The 23,073-nt window shown below is 36.6% G+C and overlaps 3 protein-coding genes across 3 annotated transcripts in view; all 3 read right to left on the bottom strand.

Moving 5' to 3' along the window:
• vat1l (vesicle amine transport 1-like) overlaps positions 1-3,432 on the bottom strand; it is a 49,071-nt gene extending 45,639 nt beyond the window's left edge. Inside the window, exons 1-4 of the mRNA XM_051114771.1 lie at positions 3,120-3,432; positions 2,410-2,539; positions 1,281-1,496; positions 900-1,042 (exon numbers count right to left, since the gene is read on the bottom strand). Of these exons, the coding sequence (XP_050970728.1) occupies positions 900-1,042; positions 1,281-1,496; positions 2,410-2,539; positions 3,120-3,328 (698 nt within the window). The 5' untranslated portion in view covers positions 3,329-3,432. The remainder of the gene's footprint in view (positions 1-899; positions 1,043-1,280; positions 1,497-2,409; positions 2,540-3,119) is intronic.
• Positions 3,433-4,202: 770 nt separating this feature from the next.
• On the bottom strand, positions 4,203-8,736 carry bola3 (bolA family member 3). Its single transcript, XM_051114772.1, has 4 exons — positions 8,572-8,736; positions 8,231-8,357; positions 8,063-8,151; positions 4,203-4,681 (listed from the first exon to the last, which is right to left on the bottom strand). The coding sequence occupies exons 1-4, from the start codon at positions 8,599-8,601 to the stop codon at positions 4,616-4,618; spliced, it is 312 nt and encodes a 103-aa protein (XP_050970729.1). The 5' UTR covers positions 8,602-8,736; the 3' UTR covers positions 4,203-4,615.
• A 1,216-nt stretch (positions 8,737-9,952) lies between these two features.
• bco1 (beta-carotene oxygenase 1) lies at positions 9,953-22,132 on the bottom strand. The gene is made up of 11 exons (XM_051116171.1): positions 21,888-22,132; positions 16,837-16,965; positions 16,600-16,729; positions 15,713-15,860; positions 14,080-14,221; positions 13,451-13,671; positions 13,109-13,360; positions 12,796-12,898; positions 11,933-12,027; positions 11,681-11,792; positions 9,953-10,345 (listed from the first exon to the last, which is right to left on the bottom strand). The coding sequence occupies exons 1-11, from the start codon at positions 21,952-21,954 to the stop codon at positions 10,191-10,193; spliced, it is 1,554 nt and encodes a 517-aa protein (XP_050972128.1). The 5' UTR covers positions 21,955-22,132; the 3' UTR covers positions 9,953-10,190.
• Between the last annotated feature and the right edge of the window lie 941 nt (positions 22,133-23,073).

Raw genomic sequence — 23,073 nt, forward strand, 5'->3', positions numbered from 1 at the left:
CTTTTTTTCTTTTTTTGTAAAGGAAACCAGTAAAAATGATTGGTAACACTATTTTAAGGTGCCCTTGTTATACATGTTACATGTACTTACGTAGAGTAAGTAGTTAATTATTATTACTCAGTACATGTATAATTACATTAAAATTAACAATTATACATCATCTGCATAAATAGGCTTTCCATTGATGTATGGTTTGCTAGGAAGTGACAATATGTGGCTGAGATACAACTATTTGAAAATCTGGAATCTAAGGGTGATAAAAACAATTAAAATATTAAGAAAATCATCTTTAAAGTTGTCCAAATGAAATTCCTGGTCTCATTTTCCAAATGAAAAATTTGAATTTTGATATATTTACGGTAGGACGTTTACAAAATATCTTCATGGAACATGATCTTTACTTAATATCCTAATCATTTTTGGCATAAAAGAAAAATAAATAATTTTGACCCACACAATGTAACTGTTGGCTATTGCTACAAATACCTGTGCTACTTCTGACTAGTTTTGTGGCCCAGGGTCACAAATTAACACTTCACAAAAGAGATCCACAACAGGAAATTTTAGACACCCACCCTGCAAAATAATATTTGCTCAGATTTGTTACAGTTATCTGAATGAGTCAGTTGCTGCACATTTTCTTTCTGCTTTGTGTGCTTGATCAGAAGGACGTACAGGTGCCCCTCCCCATACTACAACACACTACTTTCCCATCTGCTGGGTGTTGCCATGGGGACTGGAGCCACGCAGGTCTAGAGGAAGTACCGGTGACGTCTGCCTTCTCAGACTTGCACTGGCCTCCCAGTATGACTCATTTTTATATTCCCATCGTCTAACCAATCCCATTTCTCTATGCTTGTTTACTTTTACGGATCGACAGCAACAGAATTTGTGCTTACTTCTTAACTTCTGGAACGTAGTCGATGTTTCTGTCAAACAGATGAGTGACCGAATGCTTTATGGCTTCGTGTTTGAAGGGTGAGGCGGTTCCAAACACAGTGACGTTCGGGACAGTGGAACAAAGTTGAGCGACTGCTTGACCCTAATATGGAATGAGAGCAGAAATGGAACAAAATGTGACAGTTTTGAACTAATTTGTTCATATTCCACCAAAAGCTAAATCATGAAGCTGTTTTCATTTTTTAAACTTGGAAAGCTGAAAATCATTATGGGAATCAGATGATATGTTTGTGTCCAAATCTGGATTTTTCTATAAGCTAAAATAAACTTTAATATCCATGACTTGAAAGTTTTCTTTTCTCTCAAAGCAACAGACTTACCACCGCACCTCCTGCTGAGTGAACTAATACAGACATCCCCTCCCGGAGATTGGCCACTTCAAACAGCATCATGTAGGCAGCCACAAAGTTCATCAGGAAGGCAGCCGCCTCTGGGAATGTCATGTCGTCTGGGATCTTATACACGAAATCCAACGGTGTGCACACCACCTCTGCCCAAGCACTGTAGTTTACAAAGGCCATCACTCTGTCACCTATCTGAAAGGAGACAAAACAAGTTCTTAAAGGAATAGTTGATCTGAAAAATGAAAAATATTCTTGCAATTTACTCACCCTCAGGCCATCCAGATTTGGAGAAATTTACATCATTACATCATTACATCACTTGCTCACTAATGGTTCCTCTGCAGTGAATGGGTGACGTCAAAATGAGAATCCAAACAGCAGCTAAAAACATTGCAAGCAATCCACATGACTCCAGCTCATCAGTTATTGTCTAGTGAAGTGAAAAGCTGTGTGTTTGTAAAAAACTAATCCATCATTAAAACATTTTTAATTCCAAACCATTGGTTACAGCTAAAATACACATCCTCCATCCATTATATCGCATTCTCCAGAGAAAAGGTTGTCTTGTCTCAGAGTAAGGAGAGAAATGAGAAATGTAAAGATCATGCACCATTAAGCAAAACAGTACAAAATACTTCCAAACAAATTTGTCAGTGGATTTTGATGTGGGAGGATGGACTTTTTCACTGGAGGAAGCATTATTATGGATTATGGCCTCAATTATTTTGGCCAAAAGTGATGGTTTATAGTTAAAATGCTGGATTTGTTTCTAACAAACACAGGTTTTGCTTCACAAGATGTTAAATGATGGTCTGTAGTTGTGTGGATTACTTGTGCATTATTGTGATGTTTTTATCAGCTGTTTGGACTATCATTCTGATGGCACCCATTCACTGCAATTGATCTTTTGGTGAGCAGGTGACCCAAAGGTGTATACATTTTTTTTAACTATTCCTTCAAACTCTATTATTATTATAATTATAATTATAATTATTATTATTATTATGATCAGTACCAGACAGAATGGCCTAATATTGAATGCATATAAAACCAGGAGTTCTCAATTCAAACAATGATTTTTTTATGAACATTTTTCTGCACTTACCTCATAGCCTTTGGTGTTTTCTCCCACACTCTCTACAATCCCAGAACACTCAAATCCAGGCACAAGAGGTGTTTTAGGAGGATTATCAATATTTCCTTGACGCACCATTAGATCAAGAAAGTTCAGTCCACTGTGGAATTAAATGTTAATGTCAAAATAACGGAATACTTCATTCTAGTTCATTTTAGCCATGAATGTAATATCAGAAAGTACCTTGAAATACTCCTAAATTTATAAAGTTCCACGTATTTCCACGAAGTTTAAATGTCCCAAGAGCAGGCAAGCAAATCAAGAATCAACTAGGAGAGGATATGCTCGCGCATATATATCTAAATGTGACACAAACTGTTAAACAACGTTTTGTTTATATAATTTAATAACCCGAAGTAATCTTGTACAGCATATGGTTTGGAATCTCTGCAGTATATGCTGATCTCCGCAGAAGAGCCAACAAAACACGCACTGATTTTTTTCTGATGATTTACTTCGGCTGCATCAGCATCTAATCTCCTAAACCAACAACATTCATATGAACTGTTTTAAATCTTAAATAAATTACTAATACGTATATTAGGTGCAGGCACCTGTTCTTCTTGCGGCAACATGTTGCTGCTGTTGCCAGTCGCCCGAAGTCTCGGATGTGCCACATCATTGTCATTACGCATGTTGAAAAAGAATGATTAAATGACTACTTAAGATGAGATATTTACCATGCTTTCACGCGAATTTTGACTTCTCCTTCTTGAGGATCTGGCATTGGTTTCTTGGTGACTTTGAGTTTGTTCAGACCACCAAAGCCCGTGAGCACAACAGCCCGCATTTCTTTTGAATCAACAACCGCAGGAACGGGATTGTCCGGCTCCTTCTGGTCTATCATTTGCTCGGTCTCTTCAGCAATCTCAGTCCCTTCCTTTGCCATGTCTGAAGATGATGTGAACAGCCTAACGGTCTGCCGAAGCCCTCCCGGAGACTGCGCTCTCTTTGCTGCTCCTGCCGCACCATCCACTAGTGGTGTTCGAATCGTGAACGAATCGTTCTTTTGAACCGTTCATTCGAACCGATTCGCACAATATTTTTAAATCACTGGACTGTTAAGTAGAACAATGTAGCTACAATGTTTGAGACGTTTTCAGAAATGGAATGCTAAACAGTTATTTAACTAAAAATTATTGCCCCTCCAAAAAAATTACGCCTTAAAATAATCCTCGGTAAACACTTTTAAGCGGCTCAAGAGAGTCGATAGATCAGTATTTGAAACGGTTCACTGAAACAAAAGACATTTTTATTCGAAAATACAATCACAAACAGCAGTATTTAATTAAATATTTATGCCGATACGAAGAACTACGCAGGGCTTCTTGGCATACTGATTTAAACATTTTGAACCACTGAAACAAACTGTCCGAACGAACCGATTCGCTAATGAATCTGATCGAACGCTTTTATCCATACTGAAAAGCAGGACATCAACATACGGTATCCAAATAAGCTACAATACCGTAAACATTGTAATAGCCTACATAAGAAACTAAGGTAAAAATATTTGAGAGGAAGAAGGCTTCAGAAAATAGTTCTCTATATATAATGAGGTCGCTGTGCCTGTAATAAATTGGTGATACAATTTAAAATGCCACTTAAAAACCACAAAAATGACATCTAGTGGTGAAAATGGCTTTTGTAGAACCTATCCATCCATTTGGGTATTTAAAAAACACCAGTGTTTAAGAAATTACATAGTAAACAATTGGTTCGCTTGTCCTAAAATACAATCAATCTTCTGACACACAAAGGAAAAGGATGTGATATAATTTAATGAATCAATAGAACAAAACAAACTCAGATAACTGACAAAGCTACTTCAAGTGTAAGTGTACACAAACAATGGGATCAATAAACTACTGAACGATGACTGAAGATTCAACCCATCCATATACCTTGCAGACTCTCATTTACATTTTTCTTTCACACTGTCATTCACAGGCATAAACTATATGACAGTCTTTTATTCTGTGCGTATTACAGCATTTGTGAACCACATCCATCTTTTTATAACTGTACATCATTTATAACATCTGTAAAGTATCTCTCTGCCACTGTTATAACTCTGCATAAATTACTTTAAAAAGAGCGACAGACTGAGAGACTGAGGTGTGAGATATAGTAGTGAGACAGCAGACTGACGTGATGTGAGAATGACGCCGAGCAGCTATTTTCTAGGAACATCAGTGAATATGCGTAGACCATGCATGGCTTTAATCTCATCTTTAAGAGCCTGTTGAACAACAAACCATAAATTATTATTTACACTGAATACTATTTTAATGACATGCACTAAGATCTTATAACTAATGTAATAACTAGTTGTAATAAGATGAGACCAGTGGCCTGTTACACAAAGCTGGCTGAACAAACAAAAGTAGGTAAATGGTAAACGAAAGAAAATATTTGAGTATATTAATGCAAATCAACCGAATTTCTTTAATAATTTATATAGGTTCACAAAAGCTTAAAGGGATAGTTCACCCCAAATTAAAATTGCCCCATGTTTTACTTACCCTCAAGCCATCCTAGGTGTATATGATTTTCATCTTTCAAGCCAATACAATCAGAGTTATATTAATAAAATGTCCTGGCTCTTACAAGTTTTATAATGGCAGTGAATGGGTGTTGAGATTTTTAAGTCCAATAAAGTGCATCCATCTATCATAAAAAGTACTCAAAGTGAATTGAAGCATTGGAGTAATAAAAATCTAGATATTTAAAACTTTAAAGTTTTCTGATGTTCCAGCGGATGACGTAGGATGTAGACAAAGCATAAGCTCTGGTGAGAAGTGTAGAAGTGTATCATCTCATTATAACAAAACTTAGAGAGATCACGATGAAGTAGGGCTGCACAATTATCACAAAAATCACACACCCATACATCTTAGGAAAGCAGAATAATGTAAGTGGATTTTTGTTTGTTGTAATTGTGGCATCTGTAATTGTAATCACGATTAGAAATTTTATTAATTGTGCAGCCCTACGATAAAGTTGGGGGACATCTTTTAAGTGAATTAAGGGAGTGCTCTATGTGTGCTTTCTAGACTACAGCCTATAATTTGTATAATCTGTTTATAATTTGTATAGAACTTTTATTTTTCAGCCACATACACGCTGCAAAGTTTCAGGAACGGCATCTGCATATTTATGCGGGATTCACACTTGAAAAAGAGCAATAGATGGGACAAAAATACATTTATGTGCATTGAGGCTAGAGCACACTTTCTGAAGCATCCTCAGTATTTCATTCCAGAACCAGGCTTGGATAAAACTAGCTGTGTTTGAGCAGTTTTCACAGTAGCTCATGGCGATCGTATGGAGGTTTAAGGGGTAGACTATGCTTCAAGTAATAAATAACATGATATGCAGCCAGCTAATGTTAACTATCGTTTAATCGAAACAAAACATTATTTACACCGTTTGCATATGCGAGGTGTCCGTTACACATTCTCTCTGTGTGTTAGCATCAGTAATTATGACTGTCGAGTGTCTGACTACTTGACTCGTGGTATTGTATTTGCCCTCTGACCACAAACATATGAGTTGACTATCAGTCAACTATTGCCAAGATTCAACAATTCTGATTCGACTATGTAAATCCTTAGTCGGGGACACCCATAGCATATTCTCACCGGAGCTTACGCTACAGCTATATCCTACGGCAATCGCTGGAACACCACTTTCTTATGAACGCACATACGACAGTTAGCAAAAGATATTTTTCTTACACAAATGCATGGATTCACTTCAGAAGGCCTGAAGCCAGAGCCATGTGGAGTACTTTTCATGATGGATGGATGTAATTTATTTGACTTCAAAATCTCAATAGCCATTCACCGCCATTACTGCCTGAAAAAAGAAAGTCATAAACACCTAGGATGGCTTGAGGCTGAGTAAATCATGGAGTAATTTTCATTTTTAAGCGAAATGTCCCTTTAAAGGGGTCATCGGATGCCCATTTTCCACAAGTTGATATGGTTCTTTAGGGTCTTAATGAAAAGTCTATAATATACTTTAATATAATATAAATTCTCAATAGTTGTGTAAAACAACACCCTTTTTACCATGTCAAAATGAGCTCTGCAAAAATCAACCCATTCTGAGAGGACTGTTCCTTTAAATGCAAATTAGCTCTGCCCACCCCTCTCTACTCTCTGTGAAGCGACATGCTGCTCTGAGAGATTGTTTACTTTAGCCGCATTTAGCCGCAAAACTTGCTAACCAGCACATTATTAGGAAAGGTGATTGCAGACATTCATAAAAAAACCTTATACTCACTGCTGCTGTAAGTGAAGCTGGATCATGAATGATTTGTGCAAACATAGACGCGTTTATGTAGATCGGGAGGCACATTTCCTTCACAAACAAACGTAATCCACTGCATTTTCAGCGGCTCAGATGTCAGGAGCAAATGACGACCACTATGTTCATTATTACATCCAGCAACACAACACCTCAATCACTCAATCTGAGATATTCTTGTCTAACTTACATCCCTGCTCTGGCATCGAAACAATGGAGGTCGGACTGTTACAGCTGATCTGAGGTAAGACGCTCATGTCAATCAACTATTGTGGGAGCGGCCTCTGTGGGTGGGACGCCACGCTGACAGGCATCTGAGAATGGCTCGATTTGAAAAAGGGGATATTATTTTTACAAACCACTGCATGGATTTTTATTATTATAGGGTAGATTTGTACATACACTGCCAAAACACATTAATGTTCAAACTAGGGCTGCACGATAAATCGCATGTGATTGTTAGGCGTGCTTAGTCAGTGAAGCCGGTGAACTGACAAGCTACGCAAAAATCGCGCTCATAATCGAATGCGATTCATCTGCGATTATGAGTGCGATTTTGCGTAGCTTGTCAGTGATTTACGGCTCTGTGTATTAACTGCCGCTCCAGCTGAACGCACGTGATGGAGCTTTACTACTAATCAAAGTACCGGCTTTACTGACTAAGCGTGCCTCACAATCGCATGCGATTTATCGTGCAGCCCTAGTTCAAACAACATGTAAAAGTGAACTATGCATCCGATGACCCCTTTAAAGCATGTAAACTTAGCTATTTTATAAGTTATGTATATTCTGAAGCTTTACCCAGAATGTGCTTCAAGCTTAAAACAACCCAGAGTTTGCTTAAACTAAACTCAAACTTACCTGGGTAGCCTCTGAAATCAGCTTTGTGTAAAAGGCCACAGTATGCACATATTAAAACAAAAATATCAAACTATTATTAATGCATCCTGTTTGGATAGCTGGGATGAAAAGAAAAGGAAAGAGGAAAGGAAACTGCTGCTTCTCAAATAATCTGTCCTGGTCCGTATTTGCTTTGGCTTTTTTTGGAACTCTCCTCACTAATGGTGGGGGAGGGAAAAAGAAAACTACAAGGCTGTATTTTGGCATAATTGGCACACTCATATAATTTTAAACCTGGATGACTTTCTTTCTTCTGCAGAACACAAAAGATGACTGGGGCCCTGACAACATTGGCCCCAATGATTGTTACACATGACCATTTAAATGAAAAAACAATAGACTAGAGCTAATAGAAGTGTTAACTGCACTATTATACTTAACCTAACTATCAATGTCATATTTGACTTACCTGATTGACTAACTGGTGCTGCTGTACTGTTCTCTTTCCTCTAAATTCATCAGACTCGATGTGTATTTCGTACATTGCACCACAGCCTCCTGAAATGAACCCAAATACATTACAGCATGCATACATACATACATACATTTCCTGAGTGATTAAACTCAAGTGACTAACCTGATATATCCACAACCTTGAGCGATGAAGCGTGAGGAAACTTTTCCTTCAACACTTCTTTGATTCGCATCTCTCCATCAGTCAGACTGGATGAAGACCGAGCGATTATATTTCTAAACACTTGAGGCTAAACACACAGAAAGACATGTCAAATGAATGTAATGATAATATTACTATGTGACATTATGCCTGCCTGGTATCTGACAAGGTGACAGTGTAACTTTATGCTATGCGTGGCCACAAACGACTCATGTCACACTGACGCATGCAACTGTCATTTTCAACAAACGCAAGCAAAACACACGCGTTGAGATAAAGAAAGTCAAGATTCAAATATTTACGTTGCATCTGATGGCTCTGAGTACAGACATTTTGGTGTCGAGGCAGTTCGCCGATTCATCAAAGTATAATAATAATATTAAGATGAAAAAACACTTGACAAAGTCATGTCCTGATCAATTCCAGCGTCTGTCTCATGAATATGTCGTCATCACATTCAAGAACACGTTGGCGCCCCCTGGCGATCAATCATATAAAGTGGTGGAGGTTTTGAATTGTCCTATTGATTCGAATCTTTTGAATCGGTTCTCTAAGAAAGACTCATACTGACTCGTTCAGGAAGGGGATCGTTTTTATAGTATATTTCGGTGGCGAAAAATTGATTGAAATTTTATTTGTTACTCTCTATGAATTAAATAATAGGCCAGAAATTAGTGGCTGGTTACGCACATTCTTCAGTATATTTTCTTTTATGTTCAACAGAAAGAGGCTTGGGAACTCACGTAGCTTGGGAACAACTAAAGTGTCCGTAAACAATGAAATAATTTACTCTGAAATTTTACTTATTTAAATATTAAATAATGGGGATAGAACTTTTTGTATATTTTGCTTTTCATTTATTTTTTTGCAGGTCAAACTATTGTTAGAATTGATATTTAGGCCTGTGATGTTTGTGGGTCAACCCAAACTGGTTTAATATAATTAACCAAAAATCACACTAACCATTGCATTACAAGAACAAAACAGGAATTTCATTAGAGCATTTTTGTTTTGTTTTGTTTTTTTGGTTTCGGATTTGCAAGATACAAGTCCTAAAACCTGTGTTATTTCATAGTTGTGACGACTTCAGTATTATTATAAATGACCCTGGACCACAAAACCAGTAATAAGGGTCAATTTTCTGAAATTGAGATTTATACATAATATGAAAGCTGAATAAATACGCTTTCTATTGGTGTATGGTTTGTTAGGATAGCATATTTGTCTGAGATACAACTATTTAAAAATCTGGAATCTGAGGGCAAAAAAAAAAGAAAAAAAAAAAGATCAAAATATTGAGAAAATTGCCTTTAAAGTTGTCCAAATGAAGTTCTTAGCATATTAGATATACTTACAGTAGGACATTTACAGAATATCTTCATGGAACATGATCTTTACTTCATATCCTAATGATCGTTGGCATAAAAGAAAAAAGATAATTTTGACCCATACAATGTAGCCAACAAAGCATGGCAGCATTGTACTAAAAGGGTGTAGCCGTCTTGTATTTTTTAATGTACAGCATTTTAAATGCATTTCAGCACAGTCCAAACACTGGCTTTACTCATAATGACAGAAATAACTTCATTTTATGATTTCTGTATGCAAGCAAAAAAGACAGAACAAGAGTTTACATTTCTGTTTGATATTACTAAATGTAATTAATGACCTTTCAAATAGTGCATGTATTTATTATTTCTAAACAAGAAAACAAAACATCATGTGTAGAAACATTTTCATGGTCCAGAGGGTGTCCAGTTTTTTATTTTTTCTGCACACCACTGTATACAGTCAATTACAAAATGTGAATTCACACAAAATGTCTTTGACAACTTTGTAACCAGAATATCAAAATACCAACATTTACAGCAGATTCTCTATCTCTGTCATTATGCCTATATTGCTGGCATACGTCAAAACATTAACTACTGTCTGGTATGAAGTAGCCATGCATGTCCATGTGAAAATCTACATCTATACATGCCCGGGCAACCTCTTTAAAAGACTTGGCATCAAGCACCAGCAGAAAGCCACCCTGCGCTGGTTTGGCGTTTATGACACTTGTCAGGACTATACCTAAAAGTGAGAAAAGAGACAGCAAACAGTTAAATGTTAAGATAAGTTTAAAATGTATAAAAGCACAAAATGAAGATTAAATCTGCAAGCAGCTTTGAAAGGGCCCTCGTACTCGGGCTCATTTTAGGAGAACAGCAAACGGAGGGCAATATGCATTTAAAGTCATTTATATGTGCCAAACTTCCTGCTACCAGCTCATGGCGCTATGACTATAACTGGATATTGGCATGTAGATCTCTGCAGGCCAGCACTTTTATAAAACATATGAAGTTTGTAAACAAGCCATTTTCCTGCTGCCAGCAGGTGGTGCTATGACTATAACAGAATATCGGCCTTTAGATGTGTTAAGGCAAGGATTCTTATCGAACGTGTGAAGTTTGGGGCAGAACGGATTGTATGGCTGAGCTACAACACCTTCTATTCCCATGGCAAAAAAACAACGACAAAAACACCAACTTTGTCAGGCCACCACCGGACATTGGTCAGAGTACACTGACCAATTATAATATTGATATCATTAAATCTACAGGAGTTCGTTAGAGCGTAAAACACACTATGACTATAACTTAATATGGGTATGTAGATCACTTTAGGCTAGGAGTCTTATCAAACATGTGAATTTTGGTGCAGATCAGACACTGATTGCTTAAATTATAACAACTTCCCTTTTCATGGCGAAACATCCAAGTTTGTCAGGCCGCCACGGACACGCCCTTCAAAGAAAACTCAAGATCTTCACAATTTAACGTCACAAAGGGCTTTTTATTACACGGATCAAATTTTGTGTTGATCTGTTTAAATCTCTAGGAAGAGTTTGTTTAAATACAACGCCTTGAAAATGGCACAAAATTTGCCAAGAAAATTCACAATAACAAACTTCCTGATGGGTTTCAGACTTCGTACCAGGGGACTTTTTTGTAGGTATTAGTGTGTTACATGTCTCTACCTAATTTCGTATATGTATGTGAAACATAGCTCAAGGGGCACTTCGTTGAAACTTTAAAGGTGGTGCTATCGCGAGCCATTTTGACACCCACTTCTGAAACCCATATCAGATGTAAATTTTCACCACTTTCGACGTGTGTGCAGTTTCATGAGTTTTCGAGCATGTTTAGGCCCTCAAAAATGCAAGTCATTTTGGAGAAGACGAAGAAGAATCTGAGCAATTCCAATAGGGTCCTCACACCATCGGTGCTCAGGCCCTAATGAAATGCCATTTAATTTCATATACGCATCATTTTTTTTACCTGACAATGTGATCCAGTTGAATGTGATTGTTTTGGTCAAAAGCACAAACTTTGCACAAATTGTTTATTATGAAAGACAGTAAATTACCATCATCTTCATCAACTGCATCAGGCCTGGGAATAAAAACAGGCTCTGAGGCAAAACCGTCTCCTCCAGTCCACTCAATCTGTTGCTTTGTCTCAGCATCAAACTTTACAATCTGTAAAAAATAGTCAGTGCTCAGTACTGATTCACAAAAACTGGTCAAATATGCCAATACCAGTGCCAAGATAATGGGACTGATTCTTATGGAATGCATTTAGTTCATAAATGTACTGTAAAAATGAAAATTATCAATACCTTTTTGGCCACCGGGGATATGTCCACACAACACATGTATGAATATCTGTACTTCCTTCCATTGAAATTGTAATTAATTCTTGGAAGTTCCACACCTACAGTAAATGAAATAAATAAAAATCACTTTAGAGGTTAAGAGAGCCTTTTTGATGAAGTCCAAGAGCTGACCCTGCATAGACAGCTTCAAAAAATTACGATTGAACCACTGATATCACATGGACCATTTTAACGATGTTCTTGCTACCTTTCTGGGCCTTAAACGTGTCAGTTGTGTTGCTGTCTATGCAGGGTCAGAAAGCTCTCGGATCTGTATTTCAACATGAATGAAGGTCTTATGGGTTTGAAACGACATGAGGGTGAGTAATTAATGACATAATTTTCATTTTTGGGTACATTAACCTTTCAATCCAAATTGGTTTCAAATTATCCTTACAGTATCAAAGGAAAAGGACATGGAGGTGAATGCGACTGAGGCATGCACACACACATACACAGAGAGAGAGAGAGTGTGTGTTTACCTGGTCTTTATCACGTTATGAGGACCAAATGTCCCCACAAGGTCAAATTTACTGGTATTACTATCCTTGTGGGGACATTTGGTCCTCATAACGTGATAAAGACCAGGTAAACATTTTTTAGGTCCCCATGAGGAAACAGGCTTATAAATCATACAGAATGAGGTTTTTTTTTGACAAAGTAAATATGTGCACAGTCTCCTGTGAGGGCTAGGTTTAGGTGTAGGGTAGGTGTAGTGCGATAGAAAATACGGTGTGTACAGTATAAAAGCCATTACGCCTAAAACATGGAAACACAACATGTGAGTGTGTGTGAGAAATTAAGTCTCCCCACTGTCATTAGCTTACCATCGCAGAGAACCTCGCCCTGACAAAGAACTTTTCCATCTTTCTCCTTCACAGCACTTGCTGTTGTGTATTTAAGTTTGACCAGATCTTCACCCGTCTCACCCTGTGTGTGAAAGGAAAAACAAATGAAATCACCAGTTCACTGTCTATAATCAGAGGCTTTGAACAGAACATAAAGTGGATTTCCTTTGATGGAAATGCCAGTGTTTTCATCGCAGCTAAAGGTTCAAGGTTTAAAAACAAAACCAACCAGACTGTTTTACAAATATGAATACAGTGCTGCCTTGCAAGCACTGTGAACAACATAACATACCATGTCGCTAAGGGGCATCACAAATCTTTTGCACTTTGGCTTGCAGTACATAGTATCTGCTCCCATCTGCTCCTTCAGCTTGTCCAGGTAAAACATTTCATACAAGCTGTTGTCGTCGTAGCAGATCACATCAAAAACAACATGGCCATCATCTTCAAAGGCATTGACTTGATGGTAGACGGCCATTGCACCCGTGTAAAATTTGATCCCAACTTCTTTCTTTGTCTTTCGGTCAATAAGGTGAATCAAAGTCTGCGATAAAAGAAGAGTTTACATAGGTGAAGTAAGTTTTAACACTGTGTCCAGATGTGCAGTCAAAGCTCTAAAAGAGTTTATTCTTACGCTGTCTTCAGGATGGAATTTCATGCAGCTGGCCCAGCTGACCCTCCTCAGATAGGCTGTGGCCATTCTGAGGATATCCAGCTTTAAGGGCTGCTCAATAAAGACAAAGTAGTTGTCAGTCATGCCAAAGCTGTGATAATAACTGGGTGTGAGGAGGGAACGGCAGGGCAAGGTACACACAGCCTCAGCACTTTTCAGCGGTGGAGACCCATCTGACCTACCTGATTTAAAAAAATAATTGATGAGAGTTAGTATTCTTAGCATGTCATTATTTACATATCCTCAGGCCATCCAAGCTGTAGATGGAAGTTTGTCTCTTCATTAGAACAGATTTAGAGAAATTTAGCATTACATCACTTGTTCACCAATGGATTCTCTGCAGTGAATGGGTGCCGTCAGAATGGGAGTCCAAACAGCTAATAAAACATCAAGTAATCTACAAGTAATCTACACGACTACAGTCCATCAGTTAACATCTTATGAAGAAAAAAGCTGCATGTTTGTTAAAGAAATTAAATGTGCAAGCTGTGCTAAGTTTAATACTTATGGATTTATGGATTTGAACAAAGCCCTTAAGATGTGAAATAGTAAGGTGCAACATGAAACAGAAATTATGACAGCATACTTACTTCCTCCTGGGACCTTGAACAACATGTATTTGGATTTGCCCTTCTCTGCGATGCACGTTCCCATACTGTAGCTATTTCCCTCTTTGTCGTAATGCGTATGTGATGCCACAATACTTACAGGAAGGTATTTCAGGTAGTCCACCTTGAGTGAATAAAGCAACAGCAATATTCTTTGACAAAATGTAAACAAAAATGAAGAACATTTAAAAAATGAGAACATTAATATTCTAAAAATACTGTTACACGTGTTTTCTTTCTCATCTGTTTACTTTTTCTCTTAAGACAAAAGCTGGCTGTGTTTAAGATAATATACTGCCGTATTTTTGTGCTTGAGAACGGACACAGGCCAGGAACCGGGACCGCTGCACGCAAACAGTGCACAAGTTCTTTCCCTTCCTGTACTTAAATCATTTGATTTTAAACTTTAAAATCATTAAGTGGAATTGAAATGCATGTGTCTTATCGAATACGTAGTTAGTGGAAATTTGGAACAGGTTCTTGATACTCAACCCTACCCATAGCACATCTAGACAGGTGGAGCTGGAGGAGGTGGAAGGTTTTAGAGGAACTAGCTTACAGCAAACACTGAATCAAACTATTTATAGGAGAAGTTCACTTCTTTCAGTCGTGAAGAAATTATGTTTCTTGAGGAAAACGTTTCAGGAATTATCTCCATATAGTGGACTTCAATGATGCCCCCAAGTTTGAACTTTCAAAATGTAGTTTAAATGCAGCTGTAAATGGCTCTAAATGATTCCAGCCGAGGAGGAAGGGTCTTATCTAGCGAAAAGATCATTTTCGAAACAAACTGACAATTTATATACTTTTTAACCTCAAACGCTTGTTCTGTCTATTCTCTGCGATGCGCATGCGAACCATGTGTATCCGGGTCAATACAGTTAGGGTATGACAAAAAACTCCCATCTCATTTCTTCTCCAACTTCAAAATCATCCTACATTGCTGTTTTACCTTTTTTGTAAAGGGTGTTTGATCTTCTTTGCATGTTCACTCTGTAAACACTGGTTCGGTACTTTTGCAGCGATGTAGGAAGATTTTGAAGTTAGAGAAGAAAATGAGATGGGAGTTTTTTTGTCACACCCTAACTGTATTGATCCGGATTACACAGAGTTTGCATGCGCATTGCAGATCTTAGACAAGACAAATGTTGAGGTTAAAAAGTATATAAATTGTCAACTTGTTTAGAAAATGACAGATCATTTTACTAGACCCTTCTTCCTCAGCTGGGATCATTTATAGCCATTCGAAGCTGCATTTAAACTGCATTTTGGAAGTTCAAACTTGGGGGCACCATTGAAGTCCACCATATGGAGATAATTCCTGAAATGTTTTCCCTCAAGAAACATAATTTCTTTACGACTGAAGAAAAAGAAACACGAACATCTTGGATGACAAGGGGGTGAGTAAATTATCTGTACATTTTTGTTCTGAAAGTTAACTTCTACTTTAAATGTTGAGCAGGCAATCTAATTGGCTGCAAAATCAGCAGAGACCAATCAGCTTGTGCCATTTAATAAATGATGTGGTGCTAGCAGATTGCATGTAAAGGACATATCAGTCCGTGCCGTCTAGAATTTCGTGACTGGACTAGGTATTTTTACAAACTTTTATTACCTTGTCTTGAGTCTCTAAAGTCACAGGGTCAATTTTGCGAATATAATTGGTTTCAGATGTAGCATGGTAGTCATTTCCATATTTAATTATGTTATTGGCACAGTTGTCAGTGAAGTCTGGGATGGTGTGGCTGAGGAAAGTGATCACTCTGAAAAGAGAATTAAAAAGAACACATTTAATTCACAATTAACTCACAATTAACAATATGCTGATACATACATACACCAACCAACATATCTGACATTTTATATTTAAAATCTGATAAACTGTTTTACATAAAACGAATACTAAACTCTATGCACCACCTTATTCTTCAATGCAAAGGTAAGCCTAAGGGCAAGTCTTCCGGTTCATTAGCTGCTATAGAGAAATAATGAGAAGAATATCAACGTGCAGTAAACACTAAAACTGTTTACACTACAAACCAGTGTGTTCATAATTAAGATGATACAATAAAATAACATAGTATAAAACACAAAAATTTGCAATATAAAATGAGCTGTTCTTTTGTACAGCTAAAAATAGCTGGATGTGGATGAGACCGGAAGCCAGACCCATAAAACGACCATGCCCGCTCTGACGGCAAAAATAAGATGGATACTCTACTTTTATAGCCACTAGTTTAATTTTAGCTCTTGGTCTCATGAGTTAACAGGTTTTACATTATTCTCAATTCTCAGTTACATGGGTTAGTTTCCATAAAAATTACTAAAACTAACTGGCAAGGTAAAGGTCCTGATACCTAGTAGAATGTCTCCTAATGGTTAAAATAATAAGTGAGGTGGGATTTCTTCACATTTTAAGTTGATGCATTGCTTCTTTTCATTGAAGAGTCATGTTTTTTTATTCTTTCTGAATGGATTGACTGAAAGAGTAACAATACTTACTTGGAGAATATATTTTTGCATGGATCTGGGTATGCCATGGTCCCCATCTCTGACACTACTATTCTGTTGGCCTGCATGTTGGAGTTGTAGGTGTCACCTCGAAGATATCTGCTTCTATATGTCACCTCCCCTGAAAATTACACAATAATCAATAGATTAATGTGGAGTACTGAGGTAACAAAACCCTCAGGACAGTAGAAACCCAAAAAGAAGGCTGAGAGACAATAAAATAAATACCTTTTTTAAATGTGAAACTGTGCAAAAGTGCCATTCCATCAAACCAATGGTTGTATTTCGTTTCTCCCAAAGAGAAGAGGCCAGGTCCATTGCGTATAAGCGTGCCCTGCAGCCATTCAGGAATCAAGCCTGCAGAGACAATAAAACATGCTTAAAGTATTTTAAATGGGGAAGTTTGGTAGAACTAACTGCTTATGTCCACTTCTGCATCCAAACCATTTGCTATTAAAGGAGAAGTCCACTTCCAGAACAACAATTTACAAATAATGTACTCACCCCCTTGTCATCCAAGATGTTCATGTCTTTCTGTCTTCAGTTGTAAAGAAATTATGGTTTTTGAGGAAAGCATTTCAGGATTTTTCTCCATATAATGGACTGCATTGGTGCCCCGATTTTGAACTTCCAAAATGTAGTTTAAACACAGCTTCAAATGGCTTTATACGATCCCAGTCGAGGAAGAAGGGTCTAGCGAAACGATAAAAATTTGTATACTTTTTAGGCACAAAAGCTCATATATCACAGGCTCTGGGATGCGCGTCCATGATGCTACGAATTAGTGATGGGTCGTTCTTGAATGATTCTTTCATTTTAAATGAATCTTTAATGTGACTCAGGAAGAACGAGTCGTCTTGGGGAGTGATTTGTTCAGTCGCGCATGCACAACATCCTATTAGGTTCTGTACTGGAATTAGTTCACCTGTTTCGAGTCTTTGGGTTTTTCGAAACATTCGTTTATCTTATAGGGCTGTCACGTGATGAATGAACGACTTAAACCTGAAAACTTGTCAGGTAAGAGGTGAGGGGAGCTAATCATAGACTAAAGACCCAGGTAAACAATGAATTAATCTTTTCTGATTCTTATAGCATTATAGTTCTGTCTTGTTTGTAGTGTGATCAATGTTTGTGTAAGCAGTAGATGTGTTAGGGAAGTAACACGTAACATTTTAATTATATTTTGCTAAAAGGAACGAAATGACTCGAAAAAAGATTTGTTTATTTTGCTGAACGAGACTCAAAGGTCCGAGTCGGTAAAATGATCTGAACCTCCCATCACTACTACAAATCACATGTAAGTTCATCGTCTGTGTACAGAGTATGGCAAAAAACTCCATCTTATTTTCTTCTACAGCTTGAGAGGAGGACATCGTTGTACCTTTTTGTTTGTAAACAGCATTTACAAACTTACTTGCACTTTCTTAGTCTTTGCGCGTTCGCTTTGTAAACACTGGGTCTGTAGTTCCACCTACGTTCCTCGTGACCTTTCGATGGGATTCAGTAGAATGTAGTGCCTGTACTACACAAGCTTTTGTGCTTAAAAAGAATAAAAAATGATTTTCCGAAAAAAATGACAGATCGTTTCGCTAGATAAGACCCTTCTTTCCTCGGCTGGGATCGTTTACAGCCCTTTGAAGCTGCATTTAAACTACGTTTTGGAAGTTCAAAATCGGGGCACCAATGAAGTCTATTATATGGAGAAAAATCCTGAAATGTTTTCCTCAAAAACCATAATTTCTTTACGACTGAAGACAGAAAGACATGAACATCTGGATGACAAGGGGATGAGTAAATTATTTGTGAATTGTTGTTCTGGAAGTGGACTTCTCCTTTAAGCATCTCTTCCACAAGCACTTGAAGGATCAGTTCACTTCCAGAATAAAAATTTCCTGATAAATTTACTCCTCCCCATGTTATCCAAGATGTTAAGTAAGGTTTTTGAGGACTTCAATGGGGATCAGCAGGTTGAAGGTCCAAATTGCAGTTACAGTGCAGATTAAATTAATTACAGTGCTCTACATGGTCACAGCCGAGGAATGAGAGTCTTATCTAGCGAAACAATCTGTCATATTCTAAAAAAAAATAAATCATATAGTTTTTAACCATAAATGCTTATTTTTCCCATGAGAGTGGGTGCAGCCATTTGTACATTTTTTGTGTCTGGCTTCTGGTCTCATCCACTTCCAGCTATTTTTAGCTGCACAAAAAGCTCATTTTGCTGCTTGATATTGCAAACTGGTGTGTCTTACCATATTATTTTAATGTAGTATCTTAATTATGAATACTTTATTGACTTTTTTTGCACATTCACTTTGTAAACACTGGGTCGGTAGTTCCATCTATGTTACGCGTGACCTTTCCAACGTGACTACATAATGCTAATGTAAGATGTGTTTAGAAAGTACAGATTTTTTTTATTTTTTAGAAAATGGCAGATCGTTTTGCTCTACAAGACCTTATTCCTCAGATGGGATCGTGTAGAGCCTTTTGAAGCTGCACTGAAACTAGAATTTGGACCTTCAACCCATTGAGCCCCAGTGAAGTCCACTATATGGAGAAAAATCCTGGAATTTTTCTTTAAAAACCTTAATTTCTTTTTGACTGAAGAAAGACAGACATGAACATCTTAAATGACATGGGGGTGAGTAAATTATTAGGAAATTTTTATTCTGGAAAAAAACTAATCCTTTAAGCAGAACCATAAATAACGACACTTCTTAAGATACCTAAAACAAAGAAATTTCACTGTTTTCTGTCATTTTCTGTAAATTGTTTTTTTGGTTTGCATTATTTTGGTTTATTTTTCAAATTCAGTATCATAATGATATTAATATTGTCTTATAGCCTCTTATGATAAATTAATTGTATTTTTCCCATTTTGTAAGTGATCTGCTAAATAAATAAATGCAAGTGAAAAGTACATGATTCACACAGATTGAGTGAAATTCAAGCAATTTTCCAGTATTTTTTCCAGGCCAGGTTTCAGTACAACTGTAAGTGTTCTAGTATGCATTTTAACATTTACACATCAACCTATTTCACAACACAAATATTTGTCCTAAGTAAATGAGTTATTACTGAAGATTATACTGTGTCTAGGTTACCCTTATGGTAGCTCAGGAGAGTTGATCTATACCAATGGATCTCAACTCCAGTTTTGTTTTCAAGTTTGTTTTTTTTTGTTGTTTTTGTTTTTAATCATGCTAACTGGACATTCTAAACAAAAAATAAATAAATAAATACTGAAAATTCATGTACATTTCAATCCTTGAAAGCATAACTGTTAAAATCAAGCATTTTCCAAACCTTCCACCTGGAGGCTATCAGAAAAGGTTTTATTACTGTATGTGTGCAGTTACATTTATTTAGTAGAAGACAGAGAACCGCATCTAATTATACGGTGTTATCAGGCATTCTCATTTCTAATTCTAATTATAGGAGTTCAGGCACAATGTTAAACTGTTATAATTCCACTACAGAAAGAAGAATGAAATTTGGTAGGCCTTTTGCTGTATACAAAACACAGTCGGCCAAGGCTCAGCCAGATGGTAGCACTGTAATAATAAAAAAAAATATTAAGACGGCTCAAACTATGAGATTTTTAGTGGATATGAACTTAGACCAAAGTGCTAAGTGTGAAGTGGTATTCAACATGGTGATATACACAGTAAAAGAAAAAAAGATTCAGCTTCATTATATGCAATGAATGTATTTACAGTTTTTTTTTTTTTTTACAATCGCTAGGACACATTTTTCAATACTTAGGTCACTTTTTCAAAACTCTTCACACAGCGAGCACAACAACTGTGGATCATTTATCATTACTTAACCTAATGTACTATACAAGCCAATTTGCACATTTACACTGTGTTTTCAAAACTAGCATAGTATAAAAATAAATAAGACAGAAATTTCTACATTTCTACAGTAATATAATATAGAAAAATATGTTTTATGTAAAAGCTCAAATACTATCAAAGCAGTTGCATGTAGCTGAACATCTTCACAAGTGTTACAGTTTTTCACCTTCATTACCATCTGTACAAAAGGGGAAACTTAGGAATAATTTTGTACTGTAATGTAACCACGTTTCCTAAAAGAACCATTTTGAAAAACATTCTAAAAATCAAAGAACCTTTTTCGACTATAACCTTTTTTGAATTTTAAAGGTTCAATGGATGTTCATTGATCTTCATAGATCCATTGATGCCAAGAACCTTTATTTTTAAGAGTGTAGGTGGTATATATTGGTGGTGTAAACGTGGACCATGTAACATACTGCAGTGAATTATAAACAGTAGAGCGTATCATTCTTGTTTTGTAAAAAAATTTACAAAAGAAAACATTTCATAATTCTACCTGTTGTTAGTGTTTTTTAAGCTTTTGTGCAATGAGTGATAAAGTGTGTTTTTTTGGTGAAAACCTTTGCTAGAGTTATGGAAGAATAACTTTATTTGAGACTGAATTAAGTGTTTTGGTAGTTTTAGTACATTTTGAATGTAAAATGAACTGTGTCAAGATGAAAGATGGTCAGGAGAAGTATTGAAGTGTATTGTGAAATGTGTCCTAGCAGTTGTAAAAAAAACTTTGTGCCTTATATTTTAATATATTTAAATATATTTTAAGAAAAACAAAATATATACCACCTACACTCTTAAAAATAAAGGTTCTTGGCATCAATGGTTCTATGAAGATCAATGAACATCAGCTGAACCTTTCAAATTCATAAAAAGTTATATTCCAAAATGGTTCTTTTAGAACCTGCTCACTGATAGGTTCTTTGGGGAACCAAAAATGGTTCGTCTATGGCATCACTACAAAATCACACTTTTGGAACAGTGTGCATGTTATATAATTTAACAAAACATGGTACGTTCTTTAAAACGCGGTAGGTATTTGTCATAATAAGCTACAAACAACAGTGATCTATTTAATAAAAGACACCAAATAATGCAATGTGTTACAAAAGTGTGCTTTTGGATCTGTTGTGGTAATTTTTGTTCAGTTGCTATTTAGCTGAAGCTGGCTTTACACAGACGAATATGAATATAAGATCATGAACATATTTGTGAATGGCGTAGCATAATGTTTACAACATGACATTGCTTTACCAAAGACGTTCTGCCTCTCATATGAAATGCACGGCGTTGTCCAAATGAAGAATGTGTTTCTTGTTGCGCGAAGACACGCGTTAAGTTTCTTTGTAGTCGGTTTATAATCAAACAGCTGTGATTCACTACAATCGCGTTACTGCGAACTCATTTTTGTCCTCCTACCTTTTACTTCAGCCTTGATGGGCTCCGGATGTTCGTCCTTGTTTTTACTGTAGTCGTACTGCATCATTCCAAAGCGCTGTCCAAAGTTTCTCCAAAGAAGTTAGAAGAAGTGACAGTCGGTTTTCAAACACAAACTGTCTATAAAGCTTCAGGAAGATGAAGACTCCGCCTCCCCGTAAGGACTGAGACACTCATGTTTACAATGTGCTAACTTCTCTTATTTTTATCATCTCCTCATTACTGCCGTGGGTTCATGATTGTTCTTAAAATGTAAATAGGTGCAATGTTTATCTGATTATAGAGATTGCAGAGAGCAGGTCAATGTGACCTATGTACTGTAAAATAAACTAGTAGTAAGTAACAACATTTCTGCTGCTTATAAAATGAGTGGCGGTGAATAAGTCATTTCTACAGCTATACTGTAAACACAGATAGCACACGTACGTCTGAAAGAGGTCTGTTAAAGATCTCTTTACATACATTCTAAATCATAAACGTCTTAAAGACATCTAATAGACGTCTATTTGACATCTGATAGGAAACGTCCAATAGACGTATTGCAGATGAGCAAACTACATCTTGCAGATGTAAATGCAGACGTCAAATAGACGTCTCTGGGATGTACGTGTGCTATCAGGGAACCAACTTTTAATTAAAGTCCATTCAATCTCCAAATGACTGCTATCCTATAATTGCCAGCACAGCACATATGTTCAAATTAATGTAATCATAACAAATTCTATAATAAAATTAATATTTTCTATATTCAGTAAACATTCCTGCTGAAAAAAACAATAGACACCATTACAAAATTTGTAATGGTTTCACTTGTTTAAAATGGGACTCGTATTGGTTTTAATGGAAACTGTAATGGACCCTGTTGGTCTCTACTGATAATTGGTCACCTTCTATCGGTGGCTTGTTAAAACCAATAAGTCCTAATGGAATATGTCTCAAAACACACTACAGAAAACAATTTTTTAATGGTTTTAATGGTTAAAAGTTGATGGTTTGTAATGTTTGTAATGGTAATTGTAGTGGAAACCATTAGAATTTTCTGTGATTCCATTGTTTTTTTCAGCAGGGGCATTTTAGTATACTGTAGTATTCATTATGAATAAATGTTTGATGAATTAGGCCTTTATGCACCTCTGACAATGAATACCAGTCCACAGTAAGCAAATAG

The sequence above is a fragment of the Labeo rohita genome, chromosome 7 (genome assembly GCF_022985175.1).
Source record: "Labeo rohita strain BAU-BD-2019 chromosome 7, IGBB_LRoh.1.0, whole genome shotgun sequence".
Lineage (NCBI taxonomy): Eukaryota > Metazoa > Chordata > Actinopteri > Cypriniformes > Cyprinidae > Labeo > Labeo rohita.

Coding starts and splice junctions, on each gene's coding strand:
- bola3 (XM_051114772.1), bottom strand. CDS start 8,601: ATGTCTGTACTCAGAGCCATCAGATGCAAC. Junction 8,152..8,230: donor CAAGGTTGTGGATATATCAG/GTTAGTCACTTG, acceptor GGTTCATTTCAG/GAGGCTGTGGTGCAATGTAC. Junction 4,682..8,062: donor AGCACCAGTTAGTCAATCAG/GTAAGTCAAATA, acceptor GTTGTTCAACAG/GCTCTTAAAGATGAGATTAA.
- bco1 (XM_051116171.1), bottom strand. CDS start 21,954: ATGATGCAGTACGACTACAGTAAAAACAAGGACGAACATCCGGAGCCC. Junction 16,730..16,836: donor CAGTTTCACATTTAAAAAAG/GTATTTATTTTA, acceptor TGTAATTTTCAG/GGGAGGTGACATATAGAAGC. Junction 13,361..13,450: donor AATTCCATCCTGAAGACAGC/GTAAGAATAAAC, acceptor CTTTTATCGCAG/ACTTTGATTCACCTTATTGA.